This window comes from Ahaetulla prasina, chromosome 8, assembly GCF_028640845.1.
Source record: "Ahaetulla prasina isolate Xishuangbanna chromosome 8, ASM2864084v1, whole genome shotgun sequence".
Lineage (NCBI taxonomy): Eukaryota > Metazoa > Chordata > Lepidosauria > Squamata > Colubridae > Ahaetulla > Ahaetulla prasina.
The window spans coordinates 17,072,231-17,095,328 of record NC_080546.1 but is presented as its reverse complement, the minus strand read 5'-3'; the positions used below and the strand labels follow the sequence as shown (position 1 = coordinate 17,095,328).

The following is a 23,098-nucleotide window of genomic DNA, read 5'->3' as shown; positions in this document are numbered from 1 at the left end:
ATTAGACAATATTTTGCATGAAAGGTATGGTTGCCATTGAGATAGATCTGTAGACACCTGATTTCCCTGAATTTCAGAGCGTATTCTTAAAACATGGCTAAATAATATGAAGCATCTCTTTTATATATCAGTCACAACAACTTCCCAGCAAGTCACTAGCAGTTAATCCAGCTTTGGGGCTAGTAATCTTTCCAAATATTAGATAAATCTGTGCAACAATGCAGGTGATCTCTTGTAAATATTGTATAAATATTATACAATCAATATTTTAAACCAAATCTCATGAAATGACAAATCTTATGGAATTTTAGCAGGTTCACCTCGGAGGTTTTGCTGAAATCTCAGCAAAGCATCTGTAGATCCCAGGCATAGACTTAATGAACTAATTGGTATCCAGCTAATTCATTCAGTGCTAATGAACTAATAATCTAACAATATAAGACAGTGGTCTCTACTTTATATTCAACTTTCTATATTCTATATTGTCCAAATGTCCAAAAGTTGTACAAGTGTGTCTGTGCAAGTTTTCCAGAATTTTTAGATCTAATTTTTTAAAAACAATGTTGCCTAGTGAATCTTTCCTCAAAGTTTATAAGGGATAGTTAAATTATCTTAAGCCATAAAATTATATCTATATATTTTGAATTTTTACAATGTTTTCTTATTGCTAAACATGAACTATCTGGTTCTGGAAATTTTTTATGTGTGCAGTTGAGTTGACCTTGTTCAAAAAGAGTGCATATATGCCAGAAATATTATGGGAAACATATTAAAGATGTGGATATACTCAGTCACCCTCTTCCTTTTGTACAACTATCTTTGGTTTTAAAAATATTCTAGGGATCACGATTTGAGGTTTCTACAGGTAACATGAGGATGGAGATCATACTGTTTAAGTAGATTTGAACCAGAGTCAATATTTGAATGAGAATATCATTCAGATACCCTATAGATGGTAGTCTGAGCTTTCAATGCAATGTAGCAGTAGGAATGATTTTATTTTTCATCTGTGACTAATGTAAACATAATTATAATCTTTATCAGTACAAAATAATCAGAACAAAATGAAATTAGTCTGATATATTTAACTTATTTCATTATGTTTACTTTGAGTTAATCTGGTTGGTATATCTCAAAACTCAGCTTTAATATAAATATGAGAACGGACCATCTATTTTATACAACAAACTTCAGTCTGCTAATATTTTCATCTGACAAAGAAGTGGCTAATATGGAACCTAGTCCAAATTTAGCACCATCCAAAGAAAAACTGATGTTGAGCAACACAATAATAGTCATCTTCAATGTGATTATTTCTTTAAAATAAATCATTTTATAAATCCATGATGGGTACATGAATATTGATCAAAGACAAATCTTTAAAAACAGCATGTTTTCATAGTTAGCACTAATACCAGATATCAACTATTTATAGCACCATTCTATTGTGATGCATTTTCCTGAGTAGATTTTGTGAACAATTGACATGCAAAAATATATAATCAGCATGTCAAGGGATGGCTAATTTTTTTCACTGGTTATAGTAGTAATCTTGGCCATATGCATCATATCCGTGGCCTTTGTAGTAACTATACTCGTCTTCGTATGTTCTGAAAGTATCTCCTCGTGGGTACCCGTTCTCACTGGCATAATAATCAGTTTGGCCTTCATAACCATTTGTGGTGGTGGCATCATGCACCCATGGATCTTCAGTGGTAGTGTCATACTGGCCCTGATCTGCAGCAGTGGTCCCATCTTGCCACTGTTCACCTGTACTACTTTCAGTAGGGTTAACAGTTGTGACCAAGGTGGTTAGACTGATGGTTGTTGCTTCGTTTTCTTCCTCTTCTTCCTCCTCTCCTCCATTTCCAGTTTCTTCTAGGGTGCTGTTTGTGCTGGTGGCATTAGCACCACTTCCATTTTCATCTACTTTCTCTTCTTCTTCCTCTTCATTCTCCTCTTCCTCATTTTCGTCACTGTCTTCTTCCTTTGTGCCTTTTTTGGGAGCATTTTCGACCTTTTTATCGCCTGCTCCTTTGCCGGGTTTCTGAAGGGGCTCTTTTACTCCTGGCACCTATATTGATGCAAATTTAAAAAGGGGGGGAATAGATTAGGAAGCAAATTATGATCCGCAAAATATGTATTATCTGGTTTTAACCTTCACCAATATGGACTGTATACCAGACAACACAGTATCAACAGTAGAGACCTTCAAATTTCTATGTTCTACCATATCGCAAGATCTAAAATGGACAGCTAACATCAAAAACGTCATCAAAAAAGCACAATAAAGAATGTTCTTCCTGTGCCAACTCAGAAAGCTCAAACTGCCCAAGGAGCTGCTGATCCAGTTCTACAGAGGAATGATTGAGTCTGTCATCTGCACCTCTATAACTGTTTGGTTTGGTTCTGCAACCCAACAAGAAAGACACAGACTTCAGAGGATAATTAGAACTGCAGAAAAAACAATTGCTACCAACCTGCCTTCCATTGAGGACCTGAATACTGCATGAGTCAAAAAGCGGGCTATGAAAATATTTACAGACCCCTCGCATCCTGGACATAAATTGTTTCAATTCCTACCCTCAAAATGATGCTATAGAGCACTGTATACCAGAACAACTAGAAACAAGAATAGTTTTTCCCTGAACACCATCACTCTGCTAAACAAATAATTCCCTCAACATTGTCAAACTATTCACTAAGTCTGCACTACTATTAATCTTCTCATTGTTCCCATCACCCATCTCCTTCCACTTATGACTGTATGACTGTAACTTTGTTGCTTGTATCCTTACGATTTATATTGATATTGATTGTTTCCTGATTGCTTATTTGTACCCTATGACTATCATTAAGTGTTATACCTTAGAATTCTTAGATATTGCAGGACAGTTGGATGGCTATCGTATAGCTTCCTATTAGCCAACAAGAACTTTCAAGTACTTTTTAGCAACACCAAATTCTTTTCTCTAACCAAGAATGTGGCAGATGATGATGCATCCTGAAGCCCAGCTTCCTCCTTTTTTTGTCTGTCTGTCCGTCTGTCTGTCTGCTTGTTTTACAGCTCTTTGACCATGACAATGTTTTTATTTGATTTGGCATATTCCAAACTCCCATAACTTGCTCACCTTTGTGGGAGGTTCAGCATGTCCATCAGTCTCCATATCTCCAGCTACAGGTGTAGTGGGAGCCACCGTGGTCTCTTCACTTCCACCTTCATTTTCTTCATTTGATTGTCCCTGTTGGGACATTAATATAACATAACATAACATAACAACAGAGTTGGAAGGGACTTTGGAGGCCTTCTAGTCCAACCCCCTGCCCAGGCAGGAAACCCTACACCATCTCAGTCAGATGGTTATCCAACATTTTCTTAAAAATTTCCAGTGTTGGAGCATTCACAACTTCTGAAGGCAAGTTGTTCCACTTATTAATTGTTCTAACTGTCAGGAAATTTCTCCTTAGTTCTAAGTTGCTTCTTTCTTTGATCAGTTTCCACCCATTGCTTCTTGTTCTACCCTCAGGTGCTTTGGAGAACAGCCCGACTCCCTCTTCTTTGTGGCAACCCCTGAGATATTGGAACACAGCTATCATGTCTCCCCTAGTCCTTCTTTTTATTAAACAAGACATACCCAGTTCCTGCAACCGTTCTTCATATGTTCTAGCCTCCAGTCCCCTAATCATCTTTGTTGCTCTTCTCTGCACTCTTTCTAGAGTCTCAACATCTTTTTTACATCGTGGCGACCAAAACTGGATGCAATATTCCAAGTGTGGCCTTACCAAGGCATTATAAAGTGGTACTAACACTTCACGTGATCTTGATTCTATCCCTCTGTTTATGCAGCCCAGAACTGTTGGCTTTTTTAGCAGCTGCTGCACACTGCTGGCTCATATCTAAATGGTTATCCACTAGGACTCCAAGATCCCTCTCACAGGTACTACTATTGAGCATGGTACCACATATACGGTACTGGTGCATTTTGTTTTTTTTGGCCTAAATGTAGAACCTTACTTTTTTCACTGTTGAATTTCATTTTGTTAGATAGCACCCAATGTTCAAGTCTGTCAAGATCTTTCTGTAACTTGAGCCTATCTTCTGGAGTGTTGGCTATTCCTGCCAGCTTGGTGTCATCTGCAAATTTGATGAGTTCCCCATCTATCCCCTCGTCCAAATCATTGATGAAGATGTTGAAGAGTACTGGGCCTAAAACAGAGCCTTGGGGTACTCCACTGCATACTTCCCTCCATGTGGATGTAGTTCCGTTGAGGACTACACGTTGAGTGCGGTTGGTCAGCCAGTTATATCCCATTGCATATTATGTCAAAAGATATGAATAAATGAAAACATTCTAATTATCATATTTACTATCAATATTCTCATAGTACTAATGCCTATAAAGCTACTGATACATGACGGTACATACCTCAACTTGAAACAATTCCATCATCTCAAATCCACTAAAACCACTAAATGACAACGATAAATATTTGAATCTAAGGTAAAAATGGGGCTTGATACCTTTCCTAAAATTAGAACATGGTTCATTCATCAGAACAACAAATCCCATTCTTGGCAGAGATGGGGGTGGGTGGGTTGATGGATCATTTTTCCCATATGTCAGGGGTGTCAAATCTGATTTCATTGAGGGCCATATCAAGGTTCTTTTTGGCCTCAGGGGCTGGGGTGGGCATGGCCAGGGTTTGATGTCACTCGTGTTGGGGGCGTCTGTGGTGGCCAAGCACTCTGCCAGCGAAAACAGGCTCCCAAACTCCATTTTCAGCCATGAAGGCCTCCTGCCGCCCTATGCCAGTGAAATACCGTTTTCACTGGCAGAGGCATCACAGGCCGGTCCTCTGTTGTTTCTAGGACGGCCCCATGGGCCACATCTAAGCACTCTGCAGGCCAGATCCAGTCCCTGGGCCTTGAGTTTGACAACTCTGCCATATGTCAAGCGCATGAAATTCTTATATGTAGAAAAGGGCCTCTCATACAAATCTTAGTCCCTAGATAACTGGCTAAGCAGTCAAGTTAGAAGTTTTTAAAAAGAGCAATTCACAGTGGTTTTCTTATATTTTTGGTGCTAATGATCATGATTGGTATGGAGAACAGAATATTTTCTTTAGTTGTCCTGTGGAATCCCTGCCCTTATCAACAAAATTCTCAAATGGCAGCATTCCAATTTTCATTGGCAAGTTCAAACTACTCCCCAAAGCTTATATTAATACTTAATTGTAATTTTGGAGGAATATAGTGTAGGACACATGGTATAAATTCCATCAATCCATGACCTAATATTTGTAGGATACCCTGAAAAAATTTAGTCTAAAATTTCTGGATGCAATTGAATCTCAAGCACTCGGGCCCAGAACTCTGATAATATCTTTCTACAAAATTGGCAGAATGTCATGTTTTGCAATATTGTTCTAGCACACTGCTGGTCAGACCAACCTAAATATTTATATGCGAGTGTAGCTGTACTTAAGATCAGATGGTTAAAATGCTTAAAAATAAGTCAAAATGTAATACCAAGAAAAATTGAAGTTATTTTTCTCTCAATTGAAAGGACCTTGAAAATTGCAGGGTGTGGCTAACTATTTGGATAATTACCAGAGGTCTCCATGACCCCCATATAACAGCAATTATAGGACTATTTATTTAAATGTTGTTGAGGTTCTGCCTATGTCAAGACAGGATGTAGCCTGGAATAAAACCACTGAAATGGACCTGAGAAAGACTATAGCTCCATGGAGTCATGTATCTGAAGGTGTTGAAAACTCAAAGTTGGACTACCTATTGCCCCATTGATGTCTCTCCCCAACCTCTACATATTTAGGCAAGAAATCAGAATGGATTATATACATAAACATGTCTATGTATTTTAGATTTTTTTTAAATTCCGCCTTTATATTTTTATAGATAATTCAAGATTGCAAACATATCTAATATTCCTTCTTCCTTCTATTTTCCCCACAACAACAATAGCATGAGGTAAGTTGGGGTGAGAGAAAGTGACCGACCCAAAGTCACCCTGCCGGCTTTTATGCTTAGGTTGGGACTTAACGGTCTCATTTTTTCTAGCCTGGTGTCCTAACCACTAGACCAGGGGTCTCCAACCTGTTCAACTTTAAGACTTGTGGACTTTAACTCCCAGAATTCCTCAGCCAACTTTGCTGCTGAGGGATTCTGGGAGTTGAAGTCCACAAGTCTTAAAGTTGACAAGGTTGGAGACCCCTGCACTAGACTGGACTGGGTCTCATAAACTCAACTTCCCCTTGGCTCTCATGCAGTGGCTGTCATGCAGTGACGAAGTTACCTTTCTTGATAATGAAATATCTGCAACAAGAAAACAAACTCAGAGAACACCAGAAATCCCACAATTCTACTACATATATTCTCCACCATTTTATGATAATAAGGTCCCTTGGAGTCCACACTGGCTTCCGTCTGCTTATAGAAATCCACAAAAAGAAATCAATTGTTAGCAGAAGTGGACACCTTCCTTTTTTCCTGCTTTTGCAGAAGCGCACTGAATACTGGAGATTAAAGGAGGATTCAATGGGATTCGACCTTTCGGGACTTTGCATAACAAAAACAAAGCCCCTAGGGGAATCTACCACTCTCCCCCCCTGCTCTTTCTCTCTCTTTCAACCAGAGAGGGAAACTGAAGCCGGGAACAGCTGTTCATTGCTGTTTTCACCGGCTTTTACCATATCCAGTGCGGAGTGCCATAAATTAGCACCCAGCGAGAAAGGTGGCGCCAAGCGGAAGTCTTGAGCTACAAATATTTTATTGGTATTGTGTCTACCTATCAGGATCTGTCTGTCTGTCTGTCTGCCTGCCTGCCATTGATCTCCTTAATTCAGGCCAGTTTCTTGCCATACAACTGAGCAGAATATTTATTCCTCATTTTTGATGGCCCATCCAGAATTTTGTTGCTTGCAAGTCATGACAAAAATAGAAAAGTTTCCATGGACCTGCAACCCACCCCATCAATTGTTCTTGAATAAATGGACAAAAAATGTTTTGTCTCCAAATTTGTGGATTCCAATAGCTTTTACTGTATCTGCAAGGTTGCTGCGTGTTTAGATGACTTAGACTTAAAAAAAAAATACAACATCAAACCAGAATAGAAACTTGCGGTCAGTTACTAATCTTCACCATAAGCATTCACAGAGTATAGGGTTTAAAAACAATGCTCCTTGGTTTTGTTTTAAATAAAACCAGACACATTCCTTACCCCTTCTTCTTCCTCTTCCTCCTCTGAACTATTGCCACCAAAACCTTCTTCAGATGAGTCACTGTTAAACTGAAAAGAGAGACAGTTCTGAGGCATTTGCTCCCAAACAACACGAATGCTTATTTACAGAAAAGCAATCAACTTTTGCTCTCCTGTACAATGGCCCTCAAGTCTGTGTAACTTTTCCAGTACTTCAGAGCTCAGACTTCAGATGTTTTGTTGCTGGATTAAGAAAAATAGGTAAAGATAAAGGTTCCTCTCACACATACGTGCTAGTCGTTCCCGACTCTAGGGGGCGGTGCTCATCTCCGTTTCAAAGCTGAAGAGCCAGCGCTGTGCGAAGACATCTCCGTGGTCATGTGGCCGGCATGACTCAACGCCAAAGGTGCATAGAATGCTGTTACCTTCCCACCAAAGGTGGTCCCTATTTTTTCCACTTGTATTTTTACGTGCTTTCGAATTGCTAGGTTGGCAGAAGCTGGGACAAGTAACGGGAGCTCACCCCGTTACGCGGCACTAGGGATTCAAACCGCTGAACTGCCGACCTTTCGATCAACAAGCTCAACGTCTTACCCACTCAGCCACCACGTCCCTTTTAAGAAAAATAAAATAGAGGCAATATGGGAATACAGGTAGTTGTTGACTTGCAGTTCATTTAGTGATTGTTCGAAGTTACAACGGCACTGAAAAAAGTGGCTTATGACCATTTTTCACACTTACGACTGTTGCAGCGTCCCCTTGGTCACTTGATCAAAATTCAGATTCTTGGCGTATTTATGACGGTTGCAGTGTCCCAAGGTCCCACCTTTCACAACCTTCTTACAAGCAAAGATAATGGGAAAACCCTTTTCATTTAACAACCATATTAGTACCTTAATAACTTGCAGTGGTTCACTTAAAACTGTGGCAAGAAAGGTCCTAAAATGGGGCAAAACTCATTTAACAACTGTTTCACTTAGCAACAAAAACGTTGGGCTCAGTTGTGGTTGTAAGTCAAGAACTACCTGTATACCTTGTAGTGAGGTAACCAATGATTGCAAGTTTTTGAATCCTTTACCATCATGTAAACTTGCATATTCCAAGTTCTAATTTGTACAGTAGTGGCCAAAATTGTGGAAACCTTTTGGGGAAAGTGTATTTTTGAGGTTTGATGGCTAATAACACCACTTTTTTTTGAGTAGTACCATAAAATTATATATCAATGGAAAGATAATTTAATCAAGAATGTAATGCTTTTCAACCTTTGAGAGATAAAAGTGGTTTTTTTTGGTGGGATTCTAGATTTTAGGCCAAATTCCTGCAGTCTTCGCCAAACAGTCCTTGCACTCAACTTCACATTACACTGCACCATTTCATCTTGTATACACCTAGATGATTTTCTTCTGTCACGTAGGCATAGTCTCTTAATTCTTCTATCGTCACTTGCTGTTGTGCACCTTTTCCTGCCTTTACCAGTGTAATTCTGTAGTGACTGAGTCTCCTTATACCCCTTCAAAAACTTAGAAATGCCACCTTTGGTTAAGTTTTTCTTCTAATTCCTTTATAACTGTAGCCTTGTTCACTTAATAATATTGTTTTAGATCGCTTTCTGGGTGACCAGTCAACACTTTGCACCATTACTTTAATTTTATTACGTTTTACAAGCTCACTAAATGAAAGAACACACAAAAAAACCCCAACCAACTTGATAGCCATCACATAACACACTGACAAATGTCCTCCTCTCAGCTTCAATACATGACATCAATAACTGAATCCTACTGTGATCTGATTGGCTCACTGCCAAAACAAGATGACACCTGATTGGCTCTGCTCATGCTCATTGGCTACAATCAGATGAAGGAAAGCTACCTGATATCCACCTAAGCAAGTTGTGCTTCCTTTTTCTGGTTATTTGGCTACAACTTTTCATAGAATACAGATAATTGAACAAACTTTGTGGCATTACATTCCTGGTTATCTTTCCATTGACATATAATCTTATGGTACCACTCAGTGGTGGGATTCAAATAATTTAACAACCGGTTCTCTGCCCTAATGATTTCTTCCAACAACCAGTTCACCAAACTGCTCAGAAAGTTAACAACTGGTTCTCCCGAAGTGGTGCGAACTGGCTGAATCCCACCACTGGTACTACTCCAAACAAAAGTGGTGTTATTAGCCATCAAACCTCAAAAATACACTTTTCCCAAAAGGTTTTCCACAATTTTGGCCACAACTGTATCTAAAGAAGTATCTAGTGGTGTTTATATTGGTTCAGCAGTTAGCCTTGAAAGGTTCACATAGGAAACTAGCAAGCCTGGAGACTTGATTTAATCGTAGAATCTCTGGATTCTACAGTAATCCTTACATCTCCAATTTGCCCTACAAGGATTCCTATTTGAAACCCTGCAGCTCAGTGTAGATGGCATTGTATAAAGCAGGGGTCTCCAACCTTGGCAACTTTAAGCCTGGAGGACTTCAACTCCCAGAATTGAAGTCCTCCAGGCTTAAAGTTGCCAAGGTTGGAGACCCCTGGTATAAAGCACTAGCTTATTTTACTAAAAAGGCCTTTGAAAGGCAATTTTCCCAGCTTAAACCTGGCTTAGCAGCTTTGCACTGCTCTGAATAAGCCACCTTGGATTATGTCAATTTGTTTCATGCTGCCGTAAAAGGCAGAAAATATTATTGCTTTCCAAAAGTGGGGACTGAATAGGCCACGACTTCAAGCTCTTCCAGGCTTTTAAGAAAACTATTGATGTTTCAGGGTTAACCTTTGTATTATCCATAAGGAATAATAAGACAAGCATGAAGGATACACAATAAGTTGTCCAAGGCTGCAAAGCCACTGATCGATATAAAAATACCTCTGTTGTCTCTCACAGAGATGCCAAACCACTGTTCTGTTGAGGCAACATTCCCAGAAGACAATTTTTAGTTCCTTACATGACCCATATTTGAAAACATATAATTAACAGGCCCCTGCATTACTCCCAGCTTGTCCATAAGAAACCGCTGCTTTATGGATGTTCTTCAACATCCCACTTGTCTCCTTAACAATGGAAGAAAGAAATTCTCCCAGAAATATATTATATTCATGGATCAACGGTACTGTCCATCAGTGGTCTATACAAGTTACTTCCTTTTTCTGGTTATTTGGCTACAACTTTTCATAGAATACAGATAATTGAACAAACTTTGTGGCATTACATTCCTGGTTATCTTTCCATTGACATATAATCTTATGGTACCACTCAGTGGTGGGATTCAAATAATTTAATAACCGGTTCTTTGCCCTAATGATTTCTTCCAACAACCAGTTCACCAAACTGCTCAGAAAGTTAATAACTGGTTCTCCCGAAATGGTGCGAACTGGCTGAATCCCACCACTGGTACTACTCCAAACAAAAGTGGTGTTATTAGCCATCAAACCTCAAAAATACACTTTTCCCAAAAGGTTTTCCACAATTTTGGCCACTACTGTATCTAAAGAAGTATCTAGTGGTGTTTATATTGGTTCAGCAGTTAGCCTTGAAAGGTTCACATAGGAAACTAGCAAGCCTGGAGACTTGATTTAATCGTAGAATCTCTGGATTCTACAGTAATCCTTACATCTCCAATTTGCCCTACAAGGATTCCTATTTGAAACCCTGCAGCTCAGTGTAGATGGCATTGTATAAAGCAGGGGTCTCCAACCTTGGCAACTTTAAGCCTGGAGGACTTCAAATCCCAGAATTGAAGTCCCCAGGCTTAAAGTTGCCAAGATTGGAGACCCCTGGTATAAAGCACTAGCTTATTTTACTAAAAAGGCCTTTGAAAGGCAATTTTCCCAGCTGAAACCTGGCTTAGCAGCTTTGCACTGCTCTGAATAAGCCACCTTGGATTATGTCAATTTATTTCATGCTGCCGTAAAAGGCAGAAAATATTATTGCTTTCCAAAAGTGGGGACTGATTAGGCCACGACTTCAAGCTCTTCCAGGCTTTTAAGAAAACTATTAATGTTTCAGGGTTAACCTTTGTATTATCCATAAGGAATAATAAGACAAGCATGAAGGATACACAATAAGTTGTCCAAGGCTGCAAAGCCACTGATCGATATAAAAATACCTCTGTTGTCTCTCACAGAGATGCCAAACCACTGTTCTGTTGAGGCAACATTCCCAGAAGACAATTTTTAGTTCCTTACATGACCCATATTTGAAAACATATAATTAACAGGCCCCTGCATTACTCCCAGCTTGTCCATAAGAAACCGCTGCTTTATGGATGTTCTTCAACATCCCACTTGTCTCCTTAACAATGGAAGAAAGAAATTCTCCCAGAAATATATTATATTCATGGATCAACGGTACTGTCCATCAGTGGTCTATACAAGTTACTTCCTTTTCTGTGATTTTACTTCTGATATTTAACCACTTGTGCAAGAATTGGAGGGCCATTTGTTGGATAGCCATTTGTCTGAAATGGTGTAGGGTTTCCTGCCTGGGCAGAGGGTTGGACTAGAAGACCTCCAAGGTCCCTTCCAACTCTGTTATTATGTTATATTAAGAATTAGCACATCATCAAGTTTCCTGCAGGCTGCCTATTTGTCAGGTGCAAAAGAGCAGAAAGAATAGTAAAAACTCACAGAATCATCTACTGTAATGTCCTTCCTGTTAAAGACTACTTCAGCTTCAATTGCAATAATACTAGAGCAACCAATAGATTTAAACTTAATGTCAACCGCTTTAATCTAGATTGCAGAAAATATGACTTCTGTAACAGAATCATCAGTGCTTGGAATACTTTACCTGACTCTGTGGTCTCTTCCCATAATCCTAAAAGCTTTAACCAAAAACTTTCTACTATTGACCTCACCCCATTCCTAAGAGGACGCATAAGCGCACAAAAGTGCCTACCGTTCCTGTCCTATTGTTTTTCTTTTCTTCTTCCTATATACATATATGCTTATACCTCCTTATATTTACTCATATATGTGTTTATATATTATATAATCTTTTTGTATGATACCTACATATATTGTTATGACAAAATAAATAAATAAAATAAAAATATTACTATCCATGGGATTTTTTTATCTCTGTGAAGTTGAATATACTGTATTTGGGGGACTTTACATAAATAAAGCATGCCAGGTGTTTTTGGCATTTTATAGAATTACAGGTAGTCCTTAATTTACGATTACAACTGAGCCCAAAATTTCTGTTGCTAAGTGAGAAGAATCTACAGAAGCGGCACCAGGCAGCAGGCAATGGGGCAAGTCCCCCACATGAAGAGTAGGGAGGCGACGGCAATGACAGGACTTCCGGTGGTAATGCCACACAGCTGCTCGCCAGCTGATTGCTCTGTGTCCATGCATGCACCTCCAGTCTGGATTCACAGGGTCCTGAAGCATGTCGCCGGCCTGGCCGCGCTGCTGCAACCAGATGTTAGCCACAGGCGGCTGGATGTTGGGCGATCAGTGGGCATGTCAGGCCAGCCGGAGGGTGTGTGGGCCTGGATTATAAAGTGCGCTGGGAGGCTTTGCATGGAACTGTGTGTAATACTCATTGTTTACCAAGGCTCTGGCCTACTGTTAGGGATTAAAGTCTGAATTATTGAGCTGCTTTGTTTCCTGTGTGTTTGCTTTGAGCCTCCCTGGTCCAGGCCTGGACCTTTGAGATTGTGCATGTGTTGCATATAAAAAAGGGGCAGGCTTTGGTTGTACTATTGGAGTTGCCATCTTGCCTTTTTTGATCCCTCTTTCTGTGGAAACTCCTGTCTGGAGTTTAAAAGTTTTTTCAAAAAACCTGTATTTACCTGGAATCTTTTCATAGGTGGGTAGAAGTAAGGATATCTATAAAGGAAATGCCTGTATCTGTTCTTGAACACCTGCCAGAATAGAAGAAAGACATTTTAATAGTTAAATCTAAGAGGAGGGGGATTGCTATGCTTAGTAGCAAAATAAAAACTCAAGGATGTTGCCAACATACTGCATTTTCTTCTGAATCTTCTGACTTAAATCGTCTTCGGAAGTGTTTTGCCTACAACAAAAGAGAAGATAACTTTAGAAAGGGAGTGCTTTTATTTTTATTGTATTGCTAACTTAATTTTGGTGTCAGGCTCTATACTTATTTCCTGAAATGTGGTCTGGATTTCCACACACACCCCCTCCAAAAAAACTTTATTAGATTTCAAAAAATTAAAAAAACAAAACAAAGAAAAAGAGTTAAAAGGAGGAATGGAGTAACAAACAAACAAACAAAACCCTGAAGAAACAGCAGAATAAAAGGGGAAAAAGCTATGGAAAAAAGTAACTTCCGGCTTTCTTCAATACAGATAAGAACTTAAACATCAATAATCCTTTAAAGTATAACAAACAGCACTTCTATCATCACAAACAGATCTAATAATCAAAACCCAAAGTTAAAATTTCTTTTTTTTCCCCAGTTTCAATAAACAAATCCAGAAGTAGTGCAGTAGGAGTGCTATCCTGTACCGAAATGAAATGAAACTATTTGTCTGAAATGGTATAGGGCAGGGGTCGGCAACCTTAAACACTCAAAGAGCCACAAAGATCCTAACCAGAAGCCCCCCATTCAATTCTGGAGCCAACCAGAAGTCCGTTTCCCCCACCACAGTCTCCTCCTAGTGCGGCGTCTTTTCCTCAGTTTCCTGCCCTAACTAAAAGTCCTATCAATTGTGGAGCCAATCAGTGACAGGGAGCCGCAGCGGAGGGATAAAAGAGCCACATGCGGCTCGAGAGCCACAGGTTGCTGACCCCTGGTATAGGGTTTCCTGCCTGAGCAGAGGACTGGACTAGAACATCATCAAGGTCCCTTCCAACTCTATTGTTATTCTGGTTTTCTGTTATAAAAACAGCAAGTAGCATTAAAGGGATATTAACCTGGCCATCATAGAGTCTAGTGATGATATGCTGAGCATGAAAACAGGATGTTAAAAGCTATCTATATATTTATAGGATCTGAATTTGCTTTTAAAATATTTCTTGTAAAAGTAGGACAGAGATAGTCAGGACTGAAACAAAATTCCAGGCTGGAAACACATATGGTTAGACCCAGCAAAGGTACTTCTGGGTAGAATTAGCAGTACTTGGTTAAAACGATGGGTGATCTAACTTCATGATATCTTCAGTAATAATTTAGAAGCATATGAATTTGTTTTATATGAGACGGACTATTAAAACTGGACTATTTCAAGCAGGAATATTTTTAAGCTCTTCCAGGAGAGGTTGGGAACTGAACTTAACCTCTTACTCTAAAACAGAACTATTGTTCATCCATATTAAGCATGTAATGAAGTTGAGACGGAACATGCAAAATTCATCCATTTGTTCCCAAATGGTTTCTGAATTGACCAATTTTGCACATGCCTAAAATGAACTGATGGAGAAAAGGGACAATAGTCTTATAGCCTAAATATATTCATCTCTTGTGTATGTTTATCATAGCTTAAGCTTATGATAAGTCCCAGAAATAATGAGTGACTGCTGTATAATTCCAAGGAATTGTTAGGATGCTAATTTGCATTTACGTTATATAGCAGATAGCTTTGAATATAAGGAAGAGTTGCTAATCAAGAGTTGTGCAATTTTCCGATGAAATATCAGTATTTATGTAATGCTGGTGTGCATTATGCAATCTGGCGAGAGGATGATATTGACAATAGATAGAATTCTTTTTCTTACTATTTTCCACTAGATGGCATAGCTAACTGACAAAAAAGTCAGCTGCTGGATTGAACAGGTTTTCTTCCTTTACCATGGAAGTATAAGATATGATCACTACTTTTTGGTATATGAATAATTACACTCCATTGCTTTATCATTATCATTCAGTTATATCTTAAATATAGTGTAACAACAAGAATGTTTTTAAAAATAAATGTGTGGATGTTCCTGTAACTGCCTTAGGTCATAGATTTCTTTTAACAATATGTGATCTACTACTTACAGAACATTAAACTTAAATGATAGCTTATTCTTGGGATAGCATGAAATTTAATAAATTTCTATGCTATCAACGAGTAGCCAGCTTGACTTCATCAGTGATTTGGACGAGGGGATAGATGGGGAACTTATCAAATTTGCAGATGACACCAAGCTGGCAGGAGTAGCCAATACTCCAGAAGATAGGCTCAAGATACAGAAAGATCTTGACAGACTTGAACATTGGGCACTATCTAATAAAATGAATTTCAACAGTGAAAAAAGTAAGGTTCTACATTTAGGCCAAAAAAACAAAATGCACAGGTACTGGATATGTGGTACCATGCTCAATAGTAGTACCTATGAGAGGGATCTTGGAGTCCTAGTGGACAACCATTTAGATATGAGCCAGCAGTGTGCAGCAGCTGCCAAAAAAGCAGTTCTGGGCTGCATAAACAGAGGGATAGAATCAAGATCACGTCAAGTGTTAATACCACTTTATAATGCCTTGGTAAGGCCATACTTGGAATATTGCATTCAGTTTTGGTTGCCACGATGTAAAAAAGATGTTGAGACTCTAGAAAGAGTGCAGAGAAGAGCAACAAAGATGATTAGGGGACTGGAGGCTAAAACATATGAAGAATGGTTGCAGGAACTCGGTATGCCTAGTTTAATGAAAAGAAGGACTAGGGGAGACATGATAGCTGTGTTCCAATATCTCAGGGGTTGCCACAAAGAAGAGGGAGTCGGGCTGTTCTCCAAAGCACCTGAGGGTAGAACAAGAAGCAATGGGTGGAAACTGATCAAAGAAAGAAGCAACTTAGAACTAAGGAGAAATTTCCTGACAGTTAGAACAATCAATCAGTGGAACAACTTGCCTGCAGAAGTTGTGAATGCTCCAACACTGGAAATTTTTAAGAGAATGTTAGATAACCATTATTATTGTTGTTGTTGTTGTTGTTGTTGTTATTATCCATCCATCCATCCATCCATCCATCCATCCATCCATCCATCCATCCATCCATCCTTCCTTCTATATAACAATTCCTATAGGGTCCCTCGAAAGAATGAAGTAATCAAATAATCTTTTTACAACATTAAACCTACCCAGTTCCTTCAAGTTTTTCCCTATGACATTTTTTCCATGGCTTGGATCCTGTACCAAATTAGTCCTTAGCGTAGTATGGCACCTGGGACAGGGCAGTATATCGAGGTAAGGTTTTAATAATATGAGATAAAGCTAATCTATTATATGTAATGACCAGAGGTGGGTTTCAGCAGGTTCTGACCAATTCTGGAGAACCACTAGTGGAAATTTTGAGTAATTTGGAGAACCGGTAGTAAAAATTCTGACTGGCCCCATCCCCATATATTCTCTGCCTCCCAAATCCCAGTTGATCAGGAGAAAATGGAGATTTTACAGTATCCTTCCCCCGCCCACCAAGCTACGCCCACAGAACCGGTAGTAAAAAATTTGAATCCCACCACTGATGTGTATCCTGTCAGTCAGTAGTGAGTTTCAAATCCCGTCATTACCGTTTCGCTCATGGACACACATGTATATGCATGTGCTCATACAATGCTTCTGCGCCTGCGCAGAAGCTTCTGCACATACACAGAGATGTCTGGGCAGGTGGGCGGAGCCTCCTGCCGCCACTACCAGTTCACCCAATTCGGGGTGAACTGGTAGCAACCCACCACTGCTGTCACTTGAGTATTTGCTTCCTTATTCATTTTTGGTTGTCAATTATTTGCAAGGAAGGCATCATTTCTTATCTTTCCCACCAAAATATTAATCTCTTAGTTTAGGTTAAAGTGTGGTTGTTTCCTCAAGATAATTTGCAGTGGAGTTTCCCCATAGTTTCAAAGCTTATTTGACGGATTTTATAAGCTGGGTAAGGGTTGCTCATTACAATGCGCACAAGCCCATGGCCTGATTTCTTTTCAGAATCCTCTGCCAAGCCCAGCATGATCGGGAGGAAATGGGGATTTTACAGTATCCTTCCCCCAGAGTGGAGTGGGAATGGAGATTTTACAGTATTCTTCCCCTGCCATGCCCACTAAGCCACGCCCACCAAGCCACGCCATGCCCACCAAGCCACACCCACAGAACCGATAGTAAAAAAATTTGAAACCCACCACTGGTAGTGACTTGGAAAATATGGTTCTTCAAACAGAACTTGCTACAAAAAGATTCACGGAGCAACATCTTATTAAGAATTCATGCTTTAATTTAATTTAAACGCGAGCTCAAAACCTTCTTTTTTCATCAAGCGGGGCTGGCCTAATTGATTAATTTTAATATTGAGGGTTTTTAGTGGGTTTTTTAAAGGGATTTTAATTTATTTCATAATTTTTTACTTAATACTTTTAACATACAGCCATTGAATTAGATTTTTAACTAATATTGTATTTTAAATTTTTTTGATTATTTGTGTTTTATTTGCTGTACACCGCCCCGAGTCTTCGGAGATGGGCGGTATAAAAATTTGAAAAATAAATAAATAAATAAATAAATAAATAATGCTTGCTGTGGCCTTCTGTAGGATTCTCCATTCCATTCATCAGGTTCATCTAGTTTTGTCCTTCCCATCTGTTGACTCAATGAGCAAAGTGTCCACCAGGGGGTGTCTTCACAGTGGGGTTAAAAAAAATCAAGATGACAGCTGGGACTTTGCGATCAAAGTTCTGCCTGTATTTTTTCGTGTGGGTGTCCCTGTGCAATGCATTTTGAAAAAGTTGCACTTTGATCACACTGTTGCAGCCATGGCCTTGACTTTTGGCCATACCATGGGGAATACCTTGATGCCTGTTGTTTACTGTGCTTATTTGATGATGAGCTAATAGTAATAGCAAATATTTTTAAATTAAAATTAAATTAAACCTATATGCTGCCTGACTCCTGGGGATGCTGGGTGATTTACAAATTGATAGACATTTAAAAACAAGGAGCAACACAATACAGAAAAAAACAACACAAAACAAAAGAGCACAGATACAGTAGCAGAGAAAACAAATCCAAATCGGAACAAGGAAAGGAAAGAAAGAGGCATCAACAATCCTTACCAAAAGTCTCGACAAAGATACCTTCAAAATACCAAGAGGGCAGGGACTGTCCTAATTTTCACAGGTACCTCATTCCAGAGGTAGGCACTGCTATACAGAAGAAATGCTTCCAATAGGTGGCATCGTTCAATCAATGGGACTTGAACCATGTCAATTCTGTTAGATCAAATCAACCAAGCAGCTACTATATGTGGCAGGTGATTCCTCCAAGTAACAATGCCCTATGATATAATGCCCTCTACAGGTAGCAACCATCATCTTGAATCATACTTGGAAGCAAACTGGCAGCCAGTACAACTCATGAAGCAGAGGTTTTATATGGGCATACCCAGGCATGCCTGTCACTGCCCATGCTGTTGTGGTCTGGACCAACCGAAGCTTCTGAGTGGTCTTCAAGAGCTGAGTGGTCTTCAAGAGCTGCCCCACATAGAGTGCATTGTCATGATCAAGCCATCTGATGACCCGGACATAATGGAATTGGGCAAAACTTCATTTTTTTTAATGAAAATAGACTGATCTATGAATTTATATTACTATCAATTAATTTGAAATAGTTATTTGTGGGGCTGTCTTGCATTTTAAAGTATATTTGTTCTAAAGGACACTGTATAGTTGTGCAGTTGGGATATAAATATGAATAATATAAAGAAAATGCTTTATGAGATCAAATGCCTACTCTGGATAATTGTCAATTGCTCCAGCAAAAGCACCATGCATACAAACAGTTTTCGGCAAATATAACCAACATGGATTAAGAAGTTCACCTCAACTATTCAAAAATCTGAATTCATAGATAAATATCCAGAATCATCAGTTGCAACCAGGAGATTAGTAGTATTAATTGCCAGAGATAAAAGCTGATTGAAGCAAATGTAAAGAAGGCTATTTGTAATGTATAAAGGGCTAGAAAGAAGAAAAATACATAAAAGCATAAATAGATAATAGGTAAATAAACAGGTGAATTTTTTAAAAAAAGAACAAGTCAATGGGTAATAATTTGTCCCAAAAGAACTAAACCTAAAAATGATTTTGTCATTTGGGGACAATTTATTTTATATTATTTTATATTAGCATGATAAATACTGATTAACTGATAGATTTTTAAAATTAAAATATTATAATGGATTTGAATCTGTTAAGTTGTGGAAAAACCTCTCTAATTAATAATGATAATATAGTACTAGTAATAACACAATGAATGGGCATTAAAATAAATATTCACAATACAATGTATTGTTATTTTTACTCACGGAGAAGGCACAAGTGATTCCTATAATACAGAGGAAAATCAGGGCTGTCTTCATTTTTTCTGATGTCTGAAAAAGAAAGAAAGGAAAAGAAAATATATTTCCAAATAGGAAGATAAAGAAAATTGGAAGATATTAAAGATAGACAATTTTTACAATTCTGTTCAAGTAATATCAGAAATATATCTGTTGGGCCTCATTGTAGGATTTTGACAAATGATTGATTGATTTCATCAGAAAATTATACAGACCTCCAATTAATGACAGGGTAAGATTTTTAACACTGGTCATTCTATGGTTATATTTAAGTGAGGGTGACTTTGATGTAGTGATTAAGATGTTAGTCTAGAAACCAGAAACCTGAGAGTTGTGGTTATACCTTAGGCATGAAAGCCAGCTGGATGACTTTGGGCCAGTCTCTTGGCCCAACCTACCTCACAAGGTTGTTGTAGGGAAAATAGTAGGCTGAAGTATTAGGTATGTTGGCTACCCTGAGTTTTACATATATAAAAGTAAGATAAAAATCTAATAATAAATTGTCCATTTTTGCAGGAATTTAGAAATATTCTAAGTTGAATTTAGAAATGTTAGATTTAATATAAAGATTTAAATACAAATTTATACTAGCAGTTTATGTATCATAAGATCTAGATTTCCATGGCTAACTCATAGAATAGAATAACAGAGTTGGAAGGGACCTTGGAGGTCTTCTAATCCAACCCCCTGCTTAGGCAGAAACCCTATAGCATCTCAGACAAATAGTTATCTAATCTCTTCTTAAAAACTTCCAATGTCGGAGCATTTACCACTTCTGGAGGCAAATTGTTCCACTGATTAATTGTTCCAACTGTCAGGAAATTTCTCCTTGGTTCTAGGTTGCTTCTTTCCTTGATTAGTTTCCACCCACTGCTTCTTGTTCTATCCTCAGGTGCTTTGGAGAATAGTTTGACTCCCTCTTCTTTGTGGCAACCCCTGAGATATAGGAATACTGCTATCATGTCTCCCCTAGTCCTTCTTTTCATAAGACTGGACATATCCAGTTACCGTTCTTATATGTTTTATCATTGAATCCCCTAATCATCTTAGTTGTTCTTCTCTGTACTCTTTCTAGAGTCTCAAATCTTTTTTACATCGTGGTGACCAAAATTGGATGCAGTATTCCAAGTGTGGCCTTATCAAGGCATTATAAAGTAGTATTAACACTTCATGCGATCTTGATTCTATCCCTCTGTTTATGCAGCCTAGAACTTGTGTTGACTTTTTTGGCAGCTAGGACTCCAAGATCCCTCTCACAGTCACCACTATTGAGCAAGGTACCACATATACTGTACCTGTGCATTTTGCTTTTCTTGCCTAAATGTAGAACCTTACTACATGGTAACTAAATTGTATTAAAAATGGTGGATGAGGGAGACAAATCATGTCACACCATGAATTCTGAGTTTCCTTCATTCACAGATTGAGCTAATTCTCTGAATATTGGATGTGATGAATATGGCAATGAGAGAGTTATGGGATAGAAAAATGGGGGGGGGGAGTCCCCATCTCTCTAAGTGACACATTCAGTTTCTCCTCGTGATTGCTTTTTGGTGTACCTCCTTATGTCTACCTCAGAGCCAACTTTCTGGCTGTGGCAGTGCCTTGAATGAAGGAAGAAATTCATAGATAACTTTATGCTTGGAGCTCTTTCATGCTTTTTTATTTCTGCCCAGATGTGGAAGTACATGAGAGCCTTAATGGAAGAAAGAATGGGCTGAGAGAGCAAGAGCAACTCTATTAACAGCATCAAAAGGCCACCATTACAGTCTCTCTAGAATATTCCACAGTCATGCAATGCTGCTTCGAGGACCTGAGGGCAAGCTCAATGATTTCCAAAAATTGGGGGGGAAAAAGATGAGGCCTGAGCTCATTTTCTATCAGCAATTCTAAAATTTTTGCTGGGAGTTGATTTCTGACTTACAAATGTTGCAGCCCTCACATTTATGTATTCATTGATATGTTCATTGCATTTCTGGCTAATCTCTTTTGGGTCATCATAGTTGTAATTTCAGCACAATGAGCATGCATTTAATCATTTTACCAACAATGCTCAGCTAAAAGGTATATTTCTTTGAACCCAAGGAACCTAAAAAGCCAAGGCGGTATTATGGAATATATATTTTTGGAGAGGGACTACCAAGCTTTGTATTATATGAAATAACAGGCTTTTAAAATTGTGGAATAGACTTGCACAACCTGATTACACCCAGATGTATTTATTTCCAATCAGCATTTTGAAAGTTGAACACCAAAACATCTGCAGAGTTCTAAATTGAGAAAGGATATTCCAGATCTCAGAGTCTTAAGAAACACAAGAGATGCATAATTGCATATCATTTCTCTGTTGCTGAGAACTATTCATTAAATTTCAGAATTTGTCCAGGACGCTGCCCTGGAACAATTTCACTAGCTTCATTAGGGTTGGTGTCCTTGATCTACACGCCTTAAAACAAACATCCAAGTTTGGAAAGCCAATAGAAGATGACTGCATTATTTAATTGAAAGTATCAATAAGTGGAATAAACCTGGTTAAAAGAGTGCCATGTGATTCCATACCTAATGTGCTGTTACAATTTGTATTTAAATCACCAATTGAAAGAAACAAAATTCAGTGAAGCATAGTCTATAAAGGATTATGAACATGTATAAGTAAATACAAGGATTTTACGTATATTCAACCCTTCTAGAAAATATTCCAAGGCCTAACATAACAATACATTTAACTGGTGAAATCCATATTTATACTTTTGTTTCTACAACACGAACAGTAAGCTACAAATTCCATGTTATGTGCATTATCTTTGGGTAGCAGACAAATGATATTGCTCAGGCCCTTTAATAATTTCATGACTGAGGAACATTTGAACAATAATTTTGTGGACTATGAAATGTATTAGGTCCATCTCTATCTGCATTATAGAGAATTATGTTTAGGAGATTATTAATCAAAGATGGTGGTGGGGAGGCCAAATTTGGCCCTCCAGATGGATAGCAATTCCTATTATCATCACGGACCATGCCAACTGATGAATGTTGGAGTTTAATCTTTTTTGGAAACCTACAAAATGCCTCATCCCTGGGACTTAATTAATGCAGGAGAAGTGCCATAAAAATAGTGTATTGACTAAACACCAAGTTTCTTTGTTAGAATATTGTTGACTCTATAAAATCATCTCTCTTTCTCTTGGCTTTCCATCACTATGCCTTCTCCCCAATTCCTGCAAGAAATTATTTTAAATTAAATCCAGCTAAGCTTTTTTAAGAAAACTAGACTGCCTCTGGGTTACAGTTGGTACAGCGTAAAAGCCTAGCCTTATTAATCTAACAGAAATTAAAGCAAGCAAAATATAGTGGCTCATTTAAATCACTGATTTAAATCACAGAAGTCATGTGCACGAGAAAGTCATATCTGCAAAGCAAAATAGTATCTTAAAAGCAGAGTTCAAAAATGTCACGGATTAAGCAACATCAGAAACCTCATTGCTTGCAAAGAACCAATATAACTGCCCGTCACTTACCAAGCTGCAGTCTTGCAGGATGGAGACCGGTCTCCAAGGAGTCAGGGGACAGAGATTTAACAGAGCATCTGTTTGTTCTTG

The 23,098-nt window shown here is 38.5% G+C and overlaps 1 protein-coding gene across 1 annotated transcript; it reads right to left on the bottom strand.

Moving 5' to 3' along the window:
- Positions 1–1,310: 1,310 nt before the first annotated feature.
- On the bottom strand, positions 1,311–23,098 carry IBSP (integrin binding sialoprotein). The gene is made up of 7 exons (XM_058193734.1): positions 23,018–23,098; positions 19,464–19,529; positions 13,193–13,243; positions 13,020–13,091; positions 7,242–7,310; positions 3,132–3,242; positions 1,311–2,074 (listed from the first exon to the last, which is right to left on the bottom strand). Exons 2-7 carry the CDS (start codon positions 19,515–19,517, stop codon positions 1,532–1,534), a joined length of 900 nt encoding a protein of 299 aa, XP_058049717.1. The 5' UTR covers positions 19,518–19,529; positions 23,018–23,098; the 3' UTR covers positions 1,311–1,531.

Coding starts and splice junctions, on each gene's coding strand:
- IBSP (XM_058193734.1), bottom strand. CDS start 19,517: ATGAAGACAGCCCTGATTTTCCTCTGTATTATAGGAATCACTTGTGCC. Junction 3,243..7,241: donor AGGAAGAGGAAGAAGAAGGG/GTAAGGAATGTG, acceptor ATGTCCCAACAG/GGACAATCAAATGAAGAAAA. Junction 2,075..3,131: donor ATGCTGAACCTCCCACAAAG/GTGAGCAAGTTA, acceptor GCATCAATATAG/GTGCCAGGAGTAAAAGAGCC.